The following is a 20,025-nucleotide window of genomic DNA, read 5'->3' on the forward strand; positions in this document are numbered from 1 at the left end:
GGAAACCCTATCCTCAACTGTTAAACCAACTCTAATGACTCTCCATTCATGATCTCAATTTCTCATATCATATGAAAGCTTTAGACTTTAGGGCTTGCACAAGTTTTTCTCTTTCTCTCTTGCTTTCCTCAATCTACAAACCAAAACCTTGATCAATTTAATCTCTCTCTCTCTCTCTCTCTCCTCGCATAAAGCAACGGAAACAGTAATTACTTTGAATATAGCTTATAGAAATGGAATGAAGAAAAATAGAAAGGGTGAAGAATTTTCAAGTGCAAGAATTACCTGAGCTTTAAGAATCCGAGAAATGCTGGAGTCTGCACTGAAGAACAGCAAGTGTTAAATTGACCTGGCCACCTAGACCAACTTGAAATGATTCTTCTTGGTGTTCTTAACTTCCTGTTAAATATATAATAGCTCGACACCAGGATGATAAAAGGCTTAACACCCCTCATTCAGTGTTTCTCAGGTACCTTCTAATAAAACTACTGATCAAAAGAGTTTGACAGTTTCTTGTCCCAAAAGAAAAGAAAAGAGAGCATCAACTTGAAAACAAAAGCATCAACTCTGTCAGATGAAAACACAACAAATTATAAACATTATTTTATTTATTATATTTTAATACAAACCAAATCATTTTACATTATTTTTCGAATCGTTTTAATTTAATCACCATACAAACAACATATTTTTTAAATAATTTATTTGATGAATTAGATCATACAAGGCCATAGATGAAATCAAGACCAAAACAAATGATTTTTAACTGAAATTCTGCCATGTTTCTCCTTCAAGTTGTCTTCCTTATAATCGAGCGTCCATTTCTCAAATGTACATTCAACAAAGTCATAATAACCACCATGAACAGAAAGAACACCTTTCTTCACTTTTTCTTCTATCCATGGGTACGTGAGCAGGTTCAACAATGAACGGTTGATTGATTCCTGCACAATGATATCATTCAATATGGGAAACAGTTTTTATGAATCTGGAGCATCCTTTTATAATATAACACAGCCTACATTAGTTGCAACCCAAATGTATGCCACAATAGGAGAATCTAATCATGGACCTCAAAAGAATTTGGTTAAATTCCCGGATAGATATGAGGTCAACAATGACCAAAACAAATGGATCAGGAGATTCAATATACCAATAAAACAGAATGCTGATCCAAGTTTCAACAATACGAAATCGACTTTCATTTAGCTTGGTCCAATGAAATGAAGAAAAATACAAACGGGAATAATTGCATAGACCAAGAACTTCCTTGGGATAGAATTACGTTACCTAAAAAAAAAAAAAAGGAAATAATAAGTAAAGAAAAATGTTACCTTCTCACAATGTTTGCACTGCTGGTCAAAGCTGAGTTTGGAGGCAGCAGCTTTTGTCCACGACCTTGCATCCTTCCCAACAACAACCCAATTTTGGATAAAGCTACTGCATAAAAGAATTTTGGTAAAGTGAAAACTATAGCTTGACTGTTCTTGGACAAACGAATAAAAGGCAACCACAAACAAAGACCACTTGCAACAATGTGATAAGTACAGAAGAAGAAATTTACTGAACCTTTTATCAACTTCATCATCCATGCCCATAAGAGCACGAATGCCTCCACAGCAGCTGTGACCAACGACCAATATGTTTTCGATCTACAATACAACTATGGTTAAGGATTTATTTTTGTCTAGCTGTTCTTGCTTCCATTTTCTATTAAAAATCGCACTCAATCTGGGAGATTCAATTTTTCACAATACCAACAGTTGGTACCTCCCAATTGTCACTCTATAAGCAAGGATGCGTAACCAATAGCTTTAAAGCCATTACTTAAATAGGGATATGATTGTAATGAATTAGACTAGCAAGGAAACAAATGGGATTTTCTTTTAGAATTTATTCCCAGAATACTTACTTTCAGAAAATTCACAGAAAATTCCAATGCAGCATTTGTTTCTGAGGGTCCACTCTGCAAAAACAGAAAAAAAAATAACAAAACAAAGGTAGTGAATAACAATATTTGATATGATTCGAGAGTGTTCACTTTTTTGTGACCTTCCACAATCAGAAATGCAGCAAAATAATTCAACTGTGATTTGTAATGTATACCTCAAAGGGGGGCACCAAATTCGCAATGTTGCGCACTACAAATGCTTCTCCCGGTTGAAATCCCAGAATGGTCGAGGGGCATACCCTAGAATCTGCACAAGAGATGACCATGAACTGTTCCAGAAACATCAGTACACATGCATATTCTTCTCCATGACACTCAACACCATATTGAGGCAAACAGCAATTGAATGACATGTCCGAGTATTAAGAATACTTATGAACATCGAGTGTTAATAACTAAATTTGAAAAGGGAAATGAAAGGGAAACTACACATATACTATACAACCTTTGGCGCTTGACACTTTGCAAGATTTTGATAATGTTCCAAGTTTTCCCTATTCATAATGAAAGCCAAATTAGGAAATAGAATTAATTTAAACTAAACAACCTTCACGCCTGAGCCTTGGCCACTTACATGTATTTATGCTTTTTGAAGTCGAGAAACCGTTGTTTCATATCCTCAAACAATTCGCTCCGATCATCCGTTTCAGCTACTCTCTCCAGTTTGTTGTTTTTATGTTGTTCAGTGATCCCTAAGGACTCTCTTGAAGCCTTTACAGTCAAACCTGGACAATTGCTGCAAACATGCCAAAAGGAAAGCATTTCAGCACCAACCAATTATCTTCAGGATTTTGAAAAGTTCAACAGGTTACTCGGATGGCGATTTAAAAAACAATAGAGACATTCTTATCTCTTAGGACCAATCCGAAGGTTGCATGTAGTCGTAATCTTATATTGTAAACATCTCCTATATACAAACCATCAAATAAAGAAAATTAGAATCATTGTGATGGCAAGCAAAGATCTAAGTAAACCCATCAAATTGATCTCACTAACAAAGGAGCAGTCCATGAATTTGCAGCCGGGGTATGAACAACTGATTAAACCAAAACAATGGTTAATAACGTCCAAACCAAAATTCAAATCTCCCTCATTAGAACCAGTATATTTAGCCCGGATTCTGGATTTCTTTTTCTCACATAAATTTCAAAAGTCAACAATTTCATGGGAACCGAAAGAATTTCAATGTCGTTTGTGCCTTAAAGGTAATATTGACACAAATATAGAATACTCAAACTAAATCCTATTTCGGCATTAACATTTCCTTTCAGAAATCAATCAAATTAAGAAAATTTTGGAGCTCAAATGGGCATAATTGGAAAGAGAATACAAAGCAGAACACTAAAAAAAATAAAAAATAAAACTAAGAAAAGTGGGACATATATGCAGCAAACAGAAGAATAATATGAGCAGAAAGGTGACACCTTCAGAAACTTACTCGGAAGTAGTTAACAATCTCAATTGGGTCGGCTGAACTTTTCCTGATTTCAGATTAGAACCAAAGATCTGCAGAAAATTGACAAAAATTAAAGACAATCAAGAAACAAGAGAAATTAATGAAATGGTAGAGAGAGAGAGAGGGGGGGAGAGAGAAAAGGTTACCTGTCGTGTGTCCGAGGAGGAGGAATTGGAAATTGAGTCATTTAAAACAGAGGTTGGCGCAAGATCAGCCATGGAAGAGAGCGAGAGAGCTGAAATGGGAAATGGGAAATGGGAAATGGGAAATGGGGTTTCAGTTTTGAGAGAAGAGAGCGTTTAAAAGATGGTGGGGAAGGGAAAGGTGCGGGTGAGTTGGCTGGTCGGATCAAGAAACACTTGTCCTCCTCCTAAAAAGACGGAGAAACCCAAGTTTAAAGTACAGCTACATGCTATGCTCTGCACACACGTACAAACACTACGTAGCCCGCTTCTCAACTCTCAACTCTCTTTCGGAAATGAGATGCTGGACAGTTTAATTTTCTTTTCTTTTTGCCCTTTTTTAATATAACACAGGTGTCTGGAAATAGTAACATTTTTATCTCAAATTTAAACTGTCAATTAATAAAATTCCTTTTGTCAATTAAAATTGGTGAAAAGATAATCCTAACATGCAAGTGGTATACCACAGTGGTAGAGACAAGTATTACCCTTGCACCACGGGGTGAGTTTGAATCCGATCAACTCCATAATCTAACATCTAATCTATCATTTAACAAAAATAAAAAAATCCTAACCATCCTCTAATTTAAAAATGAAAACTGCTCTATCTCTTCACCATAAAAAAAAAAAAACAGTGCTCAATCCAATTTCACATTCCTCTTTTTCTTTACTTATGGGGTGAATGAGTGGGTTAAACCTCACAATTGGCTAACAATAAAGTGGTTCAAATTCTCCTATGGCGAGAATCGAACCATCTCACTTACAAGTGAAGAGGAATACCAATAAACTATAATACTAAGTGGCATCTCCTTCTCATTTTAAAATAAATTTATTTACACACAGAATGTGGGGCATATGCTAGTGTCTATTATAAAATATTTTTGTCAATCAAAAGATGGTGAAGGATAATTTAATTATAAACAGTAAAGTAAATTTCAAAAAGTGTAATAGGAGTGCCTTGAACTTGGTTTTCATGTCTAGTGTGGGGCATCTGATTAAATGATCTTCTTGAGAGCACACTTGATCTTTTTCGCTGTCCAGTTGATCATTCAATCGTTTAATGGATGTGGACTGTGGAGGGAGTATTAAGAAAAGCACTAGGATCCTCCATGCTAAATGTGTTCTAGTGCATTTTTTTGTCACTCTTGCAGTTGTAGGTGGGCAAAGATATGTCGAAATGTGATATTCTCCTGTAACTATAATTCTACATGTTACATACTGCAAAGTCGGTGGACTTACGCCGGACTTGCGGTGACGAACTCAGTCCACCGGTGCCACACTCAACGTATCGTCTATGTTTTTTAGTACACCACGGCTTGAAAGCCTCTGAGAGCCTCTAAGGGTCTGTGAGAACCTCTTAGGGTCACCCAAATGTCTGAGCAAGTGGTGAAAGAGAGAAGACTATCATAATTGTGGATGTTGTGCAACAGAATTTTTGAACCAAGAAGAAAGATCTAATTTTAGACGAAAAGGAACACAAAGAAGACCATCATAGCTCTTTTGTTCCTGGACCTTGATTCCAAAGAAGAAGAAAGACTCTTCATTTTCCCACGTAACCAACTCCTCAATTTTTTTTAGTTGTTGTTCAATCAAATTGTGCCAATTAGCATTTTAATTAATAAAGAAATAATGCATTATTCAATATCACCATTCCCTCCACCGTTACCCTTGTCACCACCTATATCCCTTCCCCCGGGCTAATTAACACCTCAATTGGCAATTGGTACTTTGGTGCTCTATTATCTAGTGCATTTTTTGGCCCTTTGTATTGGGTTAGAATCTGTTTAACTCCACAGTAATGCTCCTGAAATGTCATCATGCACTTACCATTTGTTAATTTTTTTTCCCTCTCTTACAGAATTCATGATGACTAGTTTGAAGTATCAATAACAGCTCCCTTTGTTCATGGTTATTTTCCTCTCGATGTTCCGGGATTTGGCAAGATGCGTTGTGAGTTATGTTTCTTGGCGGCTTTCAAATTTGAAGATCCATTGCGTAAGAACATCTCCAAGAAACTCTACAAATAGGACCCTTCATCATTCTCCACTTGGCTAAGTTGGTTTAAACTCCTGAAATCCCCAAGGCATAACAAGAACCACCATTCCTATTTCCTACTCCCTAGGCTTTCAAGCCGCGGTGTACTAAAAAACGTAGACGACACTGCTGAGTGTGGCACCGGTGGACTGAGTCCGTCACAGCAAGTCCGGCGTAAGTCCACCGACTTTGCAGTATGTAACATGTAGAATTATAGTTACAGAAGAAAATCACATTTTGACATATCTTTGCCCACCTGCAACTGCAAGAGCGACAAAAAAATGCACTGGAACACATTTAGCATGGAGGATCCTAGTGCTTTTCTTAATACTCCCTCCACAGTCCACATCCATTAAACGACTGAATGATCAACTGGACAACGAAAAAGATCAATTGTGCTCTCAAGAAGATCATTTAATCAGATGCCCCCCACTAGACATGAAAAGACAAAAACCAATTCCAAAACATGTCAAATATTGCCGACCATTAACAGGATTGTTTCCGAGCTTACTATACCTTATGACATACTCCTTTTGTGCAGAACCAAAACCAATGCAGAGAAGAAAAGCGAGAAAGAAAATTAAACCACAACTTCCAACGTCACAGTGACGAAAAACAAGAAACAATTCTCGAGCCAACATGTTCCGCAGATTGTTGCACAAAAGGAAACAATTGCTATTGATGTGTAGATATTTTACTATATATTTTGCCCTATTTTTAGTATTAATTTATTTGTTATTTTGGTAAAATTTTGATACTTTAATTTATATTCTTAATGTAGGATATTCGACTCCTTCTTGAGCAAAAAGTGATCAAACGGATGAATTTTGGAGTGATTCCAATTGGAGGATGTTCGTGTGCCTTTCAAGATGATTGTATCAAAATTCCAGATTTTTCTACCAAGCCGTTTGACCATGGTGATGAAATTAAGGCCTAGCGCGCAGCTTTCCCAGATTGACGTTTCTGGACATTTTGGGTATTTTGGAGGTCAAGATGGCATATTTTAAGGAAGAATCCTTCTGAGGAATTGTGGGGACGTCTTCAGCTTTCAAAAGAGACCTTTGGGACCAAATCAAAGTTGATTTGGTTGGTCAAAAGTCTGATTTTAGTTCAAATAGAAAACCTTTTTATTTTCTGTTTTATTATTTAATTATGTTTCCTAGTTTTACTCTTTAACACTTTTTATGGTTTTATTTTGTATTAGTATAAATAAGATATTTAGCCATTAAGGGTAGAGAAGACAGGGGGAGAATAGTGGAGGAAACGCACACACTACTTTAGAGGGTTTTTGAAGTTTATTTTCAAAGTGTTTTCTATTCTTGTTTTTAATAATATTTTGTTTATGATTGTTAGTAACTAGTTCTTGTTTGCTAGGGCGAGGCCACGAGCCTTAGCAAGAATATGTAGTTTTTTTTTTCAATTTACTTATGATATTATGCATGCATGTTTTGACTTATTAATCACCGTTTTAAACTATCTAAGTGTCTTAGTGATTTGCGACCATTAGAATATTTAGAAAAGTAATTTAACGCAATTTTGGTCGGAAGATTCCCTGAAATTAGCGTTGACTTCTTGTGGTTAATAAATGTAATTTCACTTTAGGATGAACACCACGTCTTAAAGATTGCATGGTTTTTCAAAAGGTTTTCATAAAGCATAATGAGTCTTTCATGTTCATATTTGAACTGAACGTCCGAACAGGTTGCATGTTAAATATAAGTTCTATATTAGAGGTTCCAAGTAGAATATATATTAGGAAAACCTAACCTTCAAACATATGCATGGTTAATTGAAAGAACTACCTATGATTGTTAAGGTAATGGCGAAACCCTAAAGTTTTACAATTTAATTTTCAAAAATTATTTTCTTTTGGTTTATTTTATTTTATCACTTTATTTAATTATTTTCTATTAAATTCGTTTTTATTATTTTAAATAACAAAATCAACATTTTCTCAAACTTTGTTTTAAATAAATAATTAAGATTTGATTTAACATAAATTATTCATTCAATCCTTGTGAAGAACGACATTGCTGAAGCTAACTATATTACAATTACCTTGTACTCTTGCAAGTATTTTAATGTTTTTATCCTTACTTTTACATGTGGTAAAATTTCTATCAGCCATCACTTGTCAAACAAAGACAGGACCATGCTGCCAAAGAGTAAATCAATTTTCCACGTTTACAATAATAAAAGACACGAAAAGAATCCAGATTCAAAGTGCTGCTAAACACCCAAGAATATTTCTTTCAAATATCAAAAGGCAGGTATCCAGCTTTGTTGTTTGAGTCATGAAAAACGAAACAATAAACCACTTAAAACAGGTACTTAGATATCCTCCCTCAGAGCAGAGGGGCACGAAAAATTTTGAATCGTTAATCAATTCTAGTCTTGGAAAAATACAGTAAATCCTATACTCTCTAATACCGCAATACGTATGGTACTTTGAATCTGGATTTGTTCGCTAGGCATTTGCTTCATATTAAAGCAATCCAGCATTCACAACCAACCTTAACTTATGCTATGTAATATGTGCATTACCCTTACTGCATTGCAAATGACAAGTTAAACCACCCAATCTGCATAATCAGAAACTCATAAACAAAACCAAACAATAATTAAGGGGAAAAAAAAGAAAAAAAGAAACTAATGAAAAGGGCTTCAAAACTCTGAATTTTAATGATAAGGACAAAATAAAATGTAAAGTGAATAGTACCAGATTTGACTTTTTAGTGTAAAAATATGATTTTTTATTAAAGTAAACAGTATCGTGAACTTTTCGTTAAAACTCCCAAAAAAAAAAAGGATGGAGAAGCACCTCACCATTTCATGTGAATCCCTCCTGATCCCCTACTTTCCAGTTTTCACCCCTCTCCCATTCTCTTCCCCAAAGCCAAAATGAATAACAAAGAGATGATCATTAATGAAAATAATAAAAGGATGAATCCTCCCTATTCCCTATACTTTTGTTTCATCATCTGTGAATTCACTGTTAATTAGCAAAAATAATGATCATTAAAAAGGTACAATAGCAGTAAACAAGGGTCCACGGTACAAAAGGAAAAAACCATCCGCAATATCAGAGACTACAAAAAGCATCACCAAAGACTCTAAGAAATTAACATAAGGTTGCCTTCCAATCTAGGATAATGGTAGGTCGTAAAGAGCCCTACATTCTGTTGAAACCGAAGATAGGAATCTCTTGCTCTTCCAAAGCTCCTCCACCCACTACCTCCTTGTAAATGTCAAAAATCCTCCAAATTCCTCTACATCCAAATAATCCACAAGAAAACATAGCAGGCCCACAAAACCCTAGCCTCCTTTTATCTACCAAACCCAACTGTACCCTTATGCAATCTTTTGAGTCCTCTAGCAAGTATAGATCGGCATATTGCACCAAACTTAATGAACAAGAAGGTACAGGGAAATAAATGATATAAGGCCTTGTATAAATAGATTCTTCCACATAACTCAAACAGTGATGAATCAATCAGGAATCAATTTAGAAATGAAAGACCTGTAGAAAGTATTGACGAAGATATTTTCATTGTACTCTGAATTGTCAGTACATAGGGATATATATAGTCACAAAGACTCTTACACAAGTGACCGTATCTTCTACAACTAATTACATAAATACCACAACTAACTATTTACTGTTGTAACTAACTTGTGACTGGTTTAGTTCTCTCAATACACCCCCTCAAGCTGAGCTTGGGAGCAGTTGAAGAACCAAGAGGAAGCTTGGATTTGAGAGCAGTAAATCGACTCTTGGACAGAGACTTGGTGTGGATGTCAGCAAGCTGATCCTGACTACAAACAAAGTGAACCTTGATGAGATTAGCTAAGACCAACTCACGAATATAATGATAGTCAATCTCCACATGTTTGGTGCGGGCATGAAAGACCGGATTAGAAGCAAGAGAGATGGCGGAAATGTTATCACACCAGAGAGTGGGAGTCTGAGAAAGAGGAAAACCAAGGTCACGAAAAATTTTACAAATCCAAGTCAGTTCAGCTGCAGTGTGTGCTAGAGATCTGTATTCGGCTTATGTGGATGACCGTGCCACAGTAGCTTGTTTCTTGGCACTCCAACTGATAAGATTGGATCCCAGAAAGATATTATAACCACTAGTAGAACGGCGATCAAAGAGACAGCCAGCCCAGTCCGCATCGGAGAAGGCTGTGAGATTAGGTGCACCCTTTCTGAACCATAGACCCTCAGAGATTGTACCCTTGAGATAACGAAGAATGCGTTTGGCAGCTTGCATATGTTGGTCTCGAGGAGCATGCATGAACTGACAGATTTGATTCACAGCAAATGAAATATCTGGACGTGTCCATGTCAAATACTGTAAACCACCAACAATGGATCGATACTCAGTGGGATTGGATAAAAAAGGACCACTGTGATCCAATTTGTTAGAGCCAAGGGGAGTGCAGCAAGGCTTTGCACCAGCCATATTAGTTTTCCCAAGAAGATCCAGTAAATACTTTGTTTGATGGAGGAAGAGACCTGTGGAAGATCGTTGAATCTCTAAACCCAGAAAGTAGTGCAGTGGACCCAAATCTTTGACTGGAAAGATAGCACTGAGGTTTTGAATGAACAGATTGCATATGGAAGAGTCAGGTCCAGTGACTAATATATCATCTACATACACAAGCACCATGACAGGAGTAGGACTAGGGAGAACAAATAAGGAAGCATCAGAAGAAGATTGCTGAAAACCAAGTCGAAGAAGAGCTTGAAACAGTTTGTCAAACCAAGCCCGAGGGGCTTGCTTAAGACCATAAAAAGATTTCCTTAATTTGCAGACATGATGTGGCAGATTGGGATCAGAGAAACCCGGAGGCTGCTGCATGTACACATCTTCCTTCAAATCTCCATGAAGAAAGGCATTACTGATGTCTAACTGATTTAAAAACCAATTAAACTGCACAGCAAGGGACAAAATGATTCTAATCGTGACTGGTTTAGCCACAGGACTGAAGGTCTCTTGAAAATCGATACCTTCCTGCTGATGATACCCTTTTGCAACCAAACGAGCTTTAAAACGCTCAACAGTACCATCAGGATGCTTCTTGATTCTGAACACCCACTTGCAGCCAACAACATTGTAGGAGGATGAGGGAGGAACAAGGGTCCAGGTGCCTGTGGATTGTAATGCATTAAACTCATCTTGCATGGCAGATCTCCAATGAGCATGCTTAAAGGCTTGCAGATATGTAGTCGGAATATAGTCAATATCAGATGGAAGAGGATGTTTGGTAGCTGCATATACCTTGGGCTTGAAGATACCAGCTTTGGAGCGAGTGATCATAGGGTGAGTATTGGGAGGGGGCAGTGATGTAGTTGGTGCAGGGGAAGAGACAGATGCAGTAGACAAAGAATCTGTACTTGGAGCAGCAGTAGGAGGAATGGACTCTTGAGGATTGACATTGTGCGGACTTGAAGGAAAACACTCAGAGGTAGAGTGCAATTCTGGAACCAAAGATCCAGGAGAGGCACCAGGACGTTGAGGAACCGAGAACTGTAGATCCATGGGGGCGGAGACAGAGACTGAAGACATAACAGGAATGGTAGGAGAAGACTGAAAAGGATAGGTTGCTTCATCAAACTGCACATGTCTGGAAATGTAGAGACGATTAGTGACTGGATCAAGGCATCGATAACCCTTGTGCTGTAAACTGTACCCCAGAAAAACACAGCTTTTGCTTTTTGCTTCTAACTTGGAATGAGTATAAGGTTTGAGCCACGGGAAACATCGACAGCCAAATACTTTCAGTCTTGAGTAATCTGGTGGCTTGAAGAAGAGTAATTCCCAAGGAGAGGTAGAGAGGCCAGAGATTGGCAACCTGTTAATAAGATACACAGCCGTAGAAAAGGCTTCCACCCAATAGAGATGGGGAATATTAGAAGCAACAAGTAATGTACGAGCAGTTTCCACAATATGGCGGTGCTTTCTCTCAGCACAGCCATTTTGTTCAGGAGTGTGAGGACATGTTAATCGATGAAGAATACCATAAGTGCGAAGAAAAGACTCAAACTTAGCACCAATGAATTCACCCCCTGAATCGGAATGCACAACCTTGATTTTATTGCCAAGTAGATTTTCTACATAGTGTTTGAATACAACAAAAGTAGAATAGGCATCAGATTTTGCCTTTAATGGAAAGAACCAACCATATCTACTGTAATCATCTACAAGCAACAAGTAGTACTTAAAGCCACTAGGAGAAGTGATGGAGGCAGGACCCCAAATATCACAGTGTAGTAGTTGAAGACTGTGAGTACTTGTAGAACTGGCAGATGCAAAAGGAAGCTTGTGACTTTTAGCTAAAGCACAATCTGAGCAGAAAATATCACCAGTAGGTTTGCCTTGCACAACAAGCTTATTTCCTGAAAGAACCTTTCGAAAAATAGAAGAAGATGGATGACCCAATCTTCGATGCCAAATCTGTACAGGAGCTTTGACACTTATTAAAGCCGAGGGTGATGAAGAGGTGGGATGACCAAAGCCTTGAAGAGGATAGAAGCCATCTTTAACTGGTCCCTGCAAAAGCGTCTTCCCCGAAACTCGATCCTTTACAGTGGATCCATCAGGGTCAAGAGTCAAGGCACAATTATTATCTTTTAAAAATTGATATGCAGATAATAAGTTGTGTTTCATAGCAGGTACATGTAAGACATTACTCAACTTAAAAGAAGTATGAGATGTATCTAAAGTAGAGGTACCAATATTGTGAATAGGCAGACCTTTACCATCTCCTATATAGACCTTGTCTTCACCAGTGTAAGGAGAGGCAACAGAGAGATTTGCAATGTCATTTGTGATATGTGAGGTGGCTCCAGAATCCAATAGCCAAGATGGGGATGGTTTGGATGAGTAGTGAGCACAAAGAGCTGCAAGCTTGGCTGGTGGCACTCGTCCAAAGATCTCAGGATTCATCATGTCAAAGCAATCAATTGCTTCATGGCTAGTTGAACCACATATTTGACAGGTGGTCTTGTGACTGGATGAAGAACCTTGGTTGTGAGATCGGGAGCCTGAATGAAAGGCACGAGGCTGATTTGGACGATAAGGACCAGTGGAGTTGCCACGTGAATTACTAAAATTGCGATTTCCTCTGAAATTGCGATTGTTCCGGCCTCTATTAGAATTGTAACGAGAGGCAGATTGAAGAGGCTGATTATATGCAGCGAAGGCCTGTGAATAAGGCGTTAGGAGCAAAGGTGCTTGAGACTGAACAGAGAATGCTTGAAAAGGCTCAGTAGTAGGAGTGGACAGAGTGTTCTTACGACGAGCCATGGAAAGCTCTTTGGTCAGCAACAGACCATGCAATTCATCAAGAGAAGTTGACGACAACCGCAACATGATAGAGTCAATAAAGGACTCGAATTCATCAGGAAGACCGTGAAGTGTTGCAGCAATGAGATCACGATCAGAAACAGTTGCACCAGCAGCACTGAGAGAATCTGAAATTTCCTTGAGTTGCTGTAGATATTCCGAGATCGATTGAGAGCCTTTTTGAATTGATTGAAGACGAGAACGAAGCTGGTGAATATGAGCTTCAGAGACTCCACCAAAACGTTGTTCAAGCTTCTGCCAAAGCTCTCGAGACGTGGACACCCCTACCGTGAATGGAATGAGATCTTCAGATAGAGTCGAGTTGAGCCAAATCAAGAGGTTTTGATCTTTTTCAAACCACTGCTCAAATGCCGGATTCAGTGAGCGATCAGGGAGAAGAGGAGCCGGACATGGCTCAGTACCGTCAACAAGACCAAGAAGTTTGTACCGGCGCAAAATCGGAGCAAACAATGCTCGCCATGGAAGGTAATTGGTGCGTTTGAGTTTGATTGGCACCATGCTACCAATGTTTTGGATCGTAAGAGACATATATGAGTTCTGAGGTTGAGGATTTTCAGAGGGATTAGGGTTTGGTAGTGACGATGAGATCGGCGGAGACGAAGAGCCAGATGGGGAGGCCATGATAGACAAGCGCAAAATGCGAGAGAGGAGGAAGAATCAAAGACAGAAAGCACAAGATCGATCACGAAATCAATCACGAAATCAATCAAGAAATCGAGAAAACGATCGAGAAATCACCGACTCAAATTGAAAGAAATTGCTGAGTAAAACTACCAAGACAGATCAAGAACAGTGATCAGAATACAAAATCAACGAAGAAATCTGATCAATTTGAACAGAAATCAGAGAAGTGGAGCGGAAGAAATGGAGGATCGAATGCCGGAAGGCGATTGGCGATGAAACCATGTAGAAAGTATTGACGAAGATATTTTCATTGTACTCTGAATTGTCAGTACACAGGGATATATATAGTCACAAAGACTCTTACACAAGTGACCGTATCTTCTACAACTAATTACATAAATACCACAACTAACTATTTACTGTTGTAACTAACTTGTGACTGGTTTAGTTCTCTCAATAAGACCTACCATCAATACAGTTTCTCCTTATATTTTCAAGGCTTGGTGATTACCATGTTGCTCCATTTGCCATCTTTCATGAGGAGAGTGTTGCTCCATCTTCACCAGAAGCTCTTTGGCCGTTGTAGCAGAGACAACTATATGCAGAGCACCTGGCTTCATAAATCCTTCTTCAATGACTAATACCATTGTCATTAGTGAAAGAATGCAATTTTTGTACCCATCTAAATTTGGCACCAACTGGCTTTTTATGAGCCCAAGTTGGGCCAGGGCTATGATTTCCAACAGATATTCCATATGCTCCAGGAAGAGCAACAAAGCCATCAACTTCTTGAGCCAAATAATCTTTACCATGTTGTATGCTTGCAACTATTCTTCTCCAACAGTTTAGCCAGATACCTCAATAAACATGACCTCTTTGAATGACCCCAAAAACACGGCAACCTCCATCATGGTCTGGGATATTAAACCCATCAACCTGACAATTCTCCCACCATATACAAAAATTATCTTCTTTTCATCAGTTCATTGCCCAACTCAAAATAGCATCTGTGAAAATTTTCCTTTTCATCAGTTCTTGCCACTTGTGTTGCTTTCTTACATTCACAACTGCTACGTTTTATACTATCTATAGTCAATGCCAAACCATTTGGGAAAAAAAGGTTTTGGGTTCCCTGTGAACGACACAAGGGACGCGCACATGTTCCATTCCCTTTCTAATCCCAAAAGAATGGGAAATTGCTTAAAGCACACCAACATAAAGAAATGTTAATGGTTTCCTAACAAAATCCTAGTCATAGGATCAGCAATAAGATAACAGATAAACAAGCTTCAACCCTGATTAACGAAAAAATAAGGTTTATGTTATAGAATGCCAAGATTTCATAATCTCAGCACAGCCGAAAAATCAGATTATCACCATACCTTTGAAGATTAATCTTTCCACCACAAGATTTATCTACATAAATCACTCTAACATTTTCTAAAACTAAAACCTGAATTAAGTTCACATTGCTGCAGATTATATAGCAGATTCAAACAGTGAGAGCCATGAAACAAAAGGCATAGAAGCTCTACATCATTCAATACAACGAGCATCCATAAAGCAATTACAACAGCTAAAGCAGCAATGACAAAAAGCAAAAGTCTTACCCTTACTTCCCTAATTAGCCTTAACCTTGTCATCTCCCACAACATTAAGTATGGGCAGACTACTCAAAAACTCGTCAAGACCTTCAAAAAACCCGATTCCTTCAATATTATCCTCCTCCCCATTTGCTGTCCCATTCCCTTCACTCATTGTCTGAGCTGCAGGCTCTTCCACCTCATTATTACTGAACTCCACATTCAAATCCAACTTCCCCAATGCAGCAGCACTTCTTTTTCTTGCACCAGAAGTTGACTTCTTACTTGACTCTGCCTTCGACACAGACCCACCACCCACACCCCCACCAGTGCCAACCTTACCCTGCCCACCGGAATTTTGACTTCCCTTCCTTATTCTATCTGAAGCTCTCACCGGAGTCTTAGCAGCGGAAGCCTTAGCTCTTGCCTTTACAGCCTTCTTCTTCCTCCTGACCCTCTGCCACTCATCATCATCAGAGTCCTCACTTGGATCCGAAACATCAAGCAACGCCTCTTCGTCATCGTAATAGACCCTCGGCCCCGAATTAGCAATCTTGGCTCGTCCGGTATTCTTCTTCCCTTGTATTGGGCAGGCAAACATTGTCGAAAATGGCGTCCACTCCCCAGATGAGCCGCCTGTATTTTTATCATTCTCCAATAACCCCAATGGGAAATACCCCCAACAGCAAAAGTTCACATCACCGCCTTTCCCCGCCAGAGGCGGTGACGCTATCGCCATTGCATTGAATGCCCTCTTACAATTCTGACACCGAAGCATGCAATCCTCGTAAACGCTTGGATACTCGAAGAGGTTATAACAGTAAGGACATGAAGTCCAGAAGCTCCCCGATTTGGACACTGTTTGAGGCCGAGTCAACTCAGAAGGGGGAGCTGACTCAGAAGGGGGAGTTGACTCAACGGGGCCAGTTGATTCGGAGGGCGCATGAGTGGACTTGGAAGGCGGAGGAGTTGATTCAGAGGGCGGAGGTGCTGGCTCGGTCACATTGATGGGAATCGGATTCGGCCTTTCCTCCTCCATCGACGGTCTTCCGTCCTTACTTTTAGGGTTTTTTCTCACTTCTTGCTGCTGCTGCAGCAGAAGATGTGGAAGTTCCTGATATTGTTGCCGGTGCTGCTGAGAAGATTCGTGGTGATACTGCTGGTTCTGCTGCTGCTGCTGCTGCTGCTGATGTTGGTGTTCTGGTGGTGGTGGTGGTTGTCGCTTTTGTTGAAAATGCCATTGCGGTTGTGGTCTCTGCACTTCTGGTTGTGGTTGTGGCTGGAATTGTAGTAGCTGCGACGGTTGGGGATGAAATAGAAGTGGCTGCGGGGGCGGCGGCTGCGGCGGCTGTTGCTGAACATGATGCATTTGCAAGAATTGCCTCTCGAACAGCTGAGTCGACCCGGATGAGGGCGAGTCGAACCGGTTGAACATGCTCAACTCGTGGTCGTAGATGGCCTTCTTGTTGGGGTTAGAGAGGACGTTCCAGGCCTCGGAGACCAGCCGGAAGGCGTGATCGGCGTAAGGGAAGCGATTCCGATGCGGGTTCAGCAGGAGAGCGAGTCGGCGGTACTGAGTCGCGACGATTTCGAGGTTCTGAGTGTACTGGGCGAGTTGTAGAATAGCGTACCAGTCGGGCTGCTGGTTTTGGCTGTTGATCTGGGATTCGGCGGCGAGGAGGGTGTCAGCGACGGCGATTATCTGGTCGGTGGCCTCGAGCCTGGGGTCGGTCTCTCGGGCTCGGATCGCGAAGGTCTTGGTCCCCTGTAGGTCATGTGCCGACAGTAGCTTCACGGCGGTGCTCAGCCACCGCTCCGCCTCCGCTCTGTTGGAGTTGAAATTGAAATCCATTTCTCACTCTCCTCCCTCTGTCTCACTCCCCCCTTCTTTGTCTTTTGGTGGTTTTGGGTGGAGTTCGGACAGAGATGAAGGGTGCGGGTTTTTTGGGTGGACGAAAGAGGACCTGGGTTTTGACTCAAATGACGGGGACTGGTTGGTGGTTGGGGTGGGAGAATGGGAGCTGCAGTAGGGGTATTTTGGGATCGAGGTAAAAGTTTAATCTGATAAATCTGGGTGGCGTTTTATCTGAATACGCAGTGAGAGTGACACGTCACACGTTGATGAGGGTTTTGAGCGCACTTGAACTCGGTTAATTTTACCAACGCACTGCTACTTGTGTGACTTTTGACTACTACTTCGTCCGCAGTGTAATTAGTCTGTGATGACTTATATGTGGTCGGGTCATGGAACACCGGCACGCCCCTTGGAAGTCCCGATTTTCACCAGAGTTGTTTTGAGGGTGTCTAGAATTGACGTAGAAATGATGTTGATTTCATATAATACTTGCGTTCTCTCTTTTGAGAATGAGCTCATCCTCTTTTTGAAATTGACATAACTGAACATTACACTTGATAATGTGGTTATCTAGAATGACATGGTCCCACTTTTTCCATAATATCCTTGTGAGGGAATACTCTTTGATTGGAGACTAGATCACTATTGGATGGAGGAGACCCTTTGGCATGTGATTGACCACCTATTTCAAGTGATCAGTTCTCTAATGGCATATTCTCTAGTGGTTGATGCTCTATTGAGACTACCAAACAAGGGTGCTCTACTGAGACCACCAGACCAAAGTGCTCTACCAAGACTGTTACGCCCCGATTCCGACATACGTCCAGGATCGACACTTGACATCACCAATTACATGTATATCTAACATACCCCGCCTTCGGGATATGTGCAAAGCACAACTCAAGATCCAACTACGTAGTAATTTTTTGTACACTTTATGGATGCATCTAATCTCGTTGTTAGACTGCCTACATACTGATGTGAAAATTACTTGACACACAAATTAAAACCCTATGATTGTAGTAAAAGTAAGTAGGGATCTTTTTAGGCTGGGGATTAGAAGGGATGCTAATCTACTCAATTTAAACTTTAAAACACTAAACTAAACTCAAAAACAGCAAACTAGACTCTTATGACTCAAAACAGACACTAGGGAGTGATTTGGACGAATTTAAGATTATGAAGACTCAAAACACTAAATTAGACAGATTTGAACTCAATTAACTAAACTAAAACACCAAATAAGAACTAAGGGGGTTTTTGGACAAATTTGACAAAACTAAGTGACTTGCAGCAAACAAAGTAAGTTAAAACGAAATTAAGATGAATTCAAGGGTGAAAAGCTAGTTAGAAATCCTTCTCCACACATGAACATATGCAACAGAAATCGATTTCCAGTATTATTTCTTTAAACTATGAATGACAATGCTCCAAATTAACCATGAATGCACAAATTAACTCTCAGATTTCCCTAAATTCATTGAATTGAATGAACAACGCATCGCAATCAAATTATTCTCCTCAAGTTCCCTATATGAACAACATGATAGAGATACATTCAAAGATCATTAAGTTCCATGGAAATCATAAGCATTGACAAGGCTATCATAACTATGAATTGCATGATACTCTAGCCAAGAATCTACTTAACACGATTGTGACTAGCAATCTTCACTACTTTTAATTATAAGTTCCTAACAATTAGGTGAAAGTCCCTTATAATTTAGCATCAGATTCATGTATGCAAACTAAGTATGCATCCTTAATCAACACACAAGAATAAGTTATCAATCAAATAGATAAGTAAATCACATCCATGTTTTACGAAACAAAAACTGAAAGGAATCAATTCATATTAAACATATGTACATGGCTTTGAATTAACCTCTAACTAAGAAAAACTTAGTTACACATGTTCATAGCAATTGAAAAGCAAACTGAAATAAACATTGAAACTAAAACAAGGGAAGAAATAACTCTTAGAACTCTAATGGTTGCAGGTGGCTTGTGCACAAGGACCTCATTCATCAATGGAAGGCACGACAAGACTCTCTTCCTTCCAATGGTGCAGCAAAGGGTGTAGAATGGTGTATGTGTTGCGGCATGATGTGTTTCTGAATGGTATGGGGGTGGTGTATGAATTTTGGCTTAAAACACATATATATAGACACGACAAAACCCTAGAGTAATCAGGTGTTAGAACTTAGCAGAAATCAAGGATTATGGCCTATGGTTTGCGGCACAAAGGTCTAAATCCACCAGGTAAAAGGGGTTTGGCCCAATTAATTTCTGAAAAAGGATTTGCATAACCTAAATCCATCAGGAAAAGGATAATTAAATCATAATCCCAAGGGAATTGGGTGAGGAAAGGTGCGGCAGAAATTAGGAGGGAATGGGAGTGGCTTGCAAGGCAAGGCAAAGATTCCTATAACAGTTTAGGCGCCAAATATTTAGGGTCTTCTATAAAGGGTGGTCACGGCACCAATTTAGGGCTCTAGAAGGATAAGGGTGCGGCATTAATGTAGGGAAAGGATAGGCCTTCTAGAAATCAGGTTTTTAGGTCCCCTTGCAGCTGGATTTAAGTCACAAACTGATTTGGATAAGATAAGATAGGATAAAGCTAGATTAGGCAAGGATATGATAAGATAAGGTTAGTTTGGATAAGATAAGGTTGGATAAGGTTTTGGATAATGTTTCCTTTTTTTAGATGATTCCTTATCTTCTTTATCTTGGATTTATTTTCTTCATCTTTTCAGCACATTCCTAACCTCTTGAACTTCAAATCCGTCCATCCATCTTGCTCCATTCATAAGCTATCCATTTGGTGCCCAAAAATGCTTCAAAATGCACTTTCTTGCCAACTTTGCTAATTAGACCTACAAACACACGAAAATAGCTTAAAACAGTATAATAAGTAAGAACTAACAACATAAATGCAAGAAAACAAGCTAACTAAGTCGCATAAAT

General features: G+C 39.4%; 2 protein-coding genes across 4 annotated transcripts; both read right to left on the reverse strand.

Moving 5' to 3' along the window:
- Positions 1–590: 590 nt before the first annotated feature.
- Positions 591–3,838, reverse strand: LOC126624411 (beta carbonic anhydrase 5, chloroplastic). Of its 3 annotated transcripts, XM_050293469.1 has the most exons (10): positions 3,554–3,838; positions 3,390–3,457; positions 2,804–2,858; positions 2,526–2,689; positions 2,397–2,445; positions 2,107–2,220; positions 1,913–1,966; positions 1,570–1,652; positions 1,335–1,440; positions 591–944 (listed from the first exon to the last, which is right to left on the reverse strand). In XM_050293469.1, exons 1-10 carry the CDS (start codon positions 3,623–3,625, stop codon positions 741–743), a joined length of 969 nt encoding a protein of 322 aa, XP_050149426.1. In that variant the 5' UTR covers positions 3,626–3,838; the 3' UTR covers positions 591–740. The 3 variants fall into 3 exon arrangements, with proteins under 3 accessions (XP_050149426.1, XP_050149425.1, XP_050149424.1); XM_050293468.1 differs by lacking the exon at positions 2,804–2,858 and having other exon boundaries at positions 1,335–1,437; positions 2,526–2,687; positions 3,554–3,834; XM_050293467.1 differs by lacking the exon at positions 2,804–2,858 and having other exon boundaries at positions 2,526–2,687; positions 3,554–3,830.
- Positions 3,839–14,958: 11,120 nt separating this feature from the next.
- LOC126623496 (uncharacterized) lies at positions 14,959–17,145 on the reverse strand. Its single transcript, XM_050292394.1, has one exon. It carries the CDS (start codon positions 17,053–17,055, stop codon positions 15,241–15,243), a length of 1,815 nt encoding a protein of 604 aa, XP_050148351.1. The 5' UTR covers positions 17,056–17,145; the 3' UTR covers positions 14,959–15,240.
- Positions 17,146–20,025: the final 2,880 nt, after the last annotated feature.

Source organism: Malus sylvestris, chromosome 5 (assembly GCF_916048215.2).
Source record: "Malus sylvestris chromosome 5, drMalSylv7.2, whole genome shotgun sequence".
Lineage (NCBI taxonomy): Eukaryota > Viridiplantae > Streptophyta > Magnoliopsida > Rosales > Rosaceae > Malus > Malus sylvestris.

What these genes read in the sequence shown, in the direction of transcription:
- LOC126624411 (XM_050293469.1), bottom strand. Translation starts at nt 3,625, where the DNA reads ATGGCTGATCTTGCGCCAACCTCTGTTTTAAATGACTCAATTTCCAAT. An exon ending in TTCAAAAAGCATAAATACAT is followed by an intron (nt 2,446 to 2,525) that starts GTAAGTGGCCAA and finishes CATTATGAATAG; the next exon opens with GGAAAACTTGGAACATTATC. An exon ending in GATGATGAAGTTGATAAAAG is followed by an intron (nt 1,441 to 1,569) that starts GTTCAGTAAATT and finishes TCTTTTATGCAG; the next exon opens with TAGCTTTATCCAAAATTGGG.
- LOC126623496 (XM_050292394.1), bottom strand. Translation starts at nt 17,055, where the DNA reads ATGGATTTCAATTTCAACTCCAACAGAGCGGAGGCGGAGCGGTGGCTG.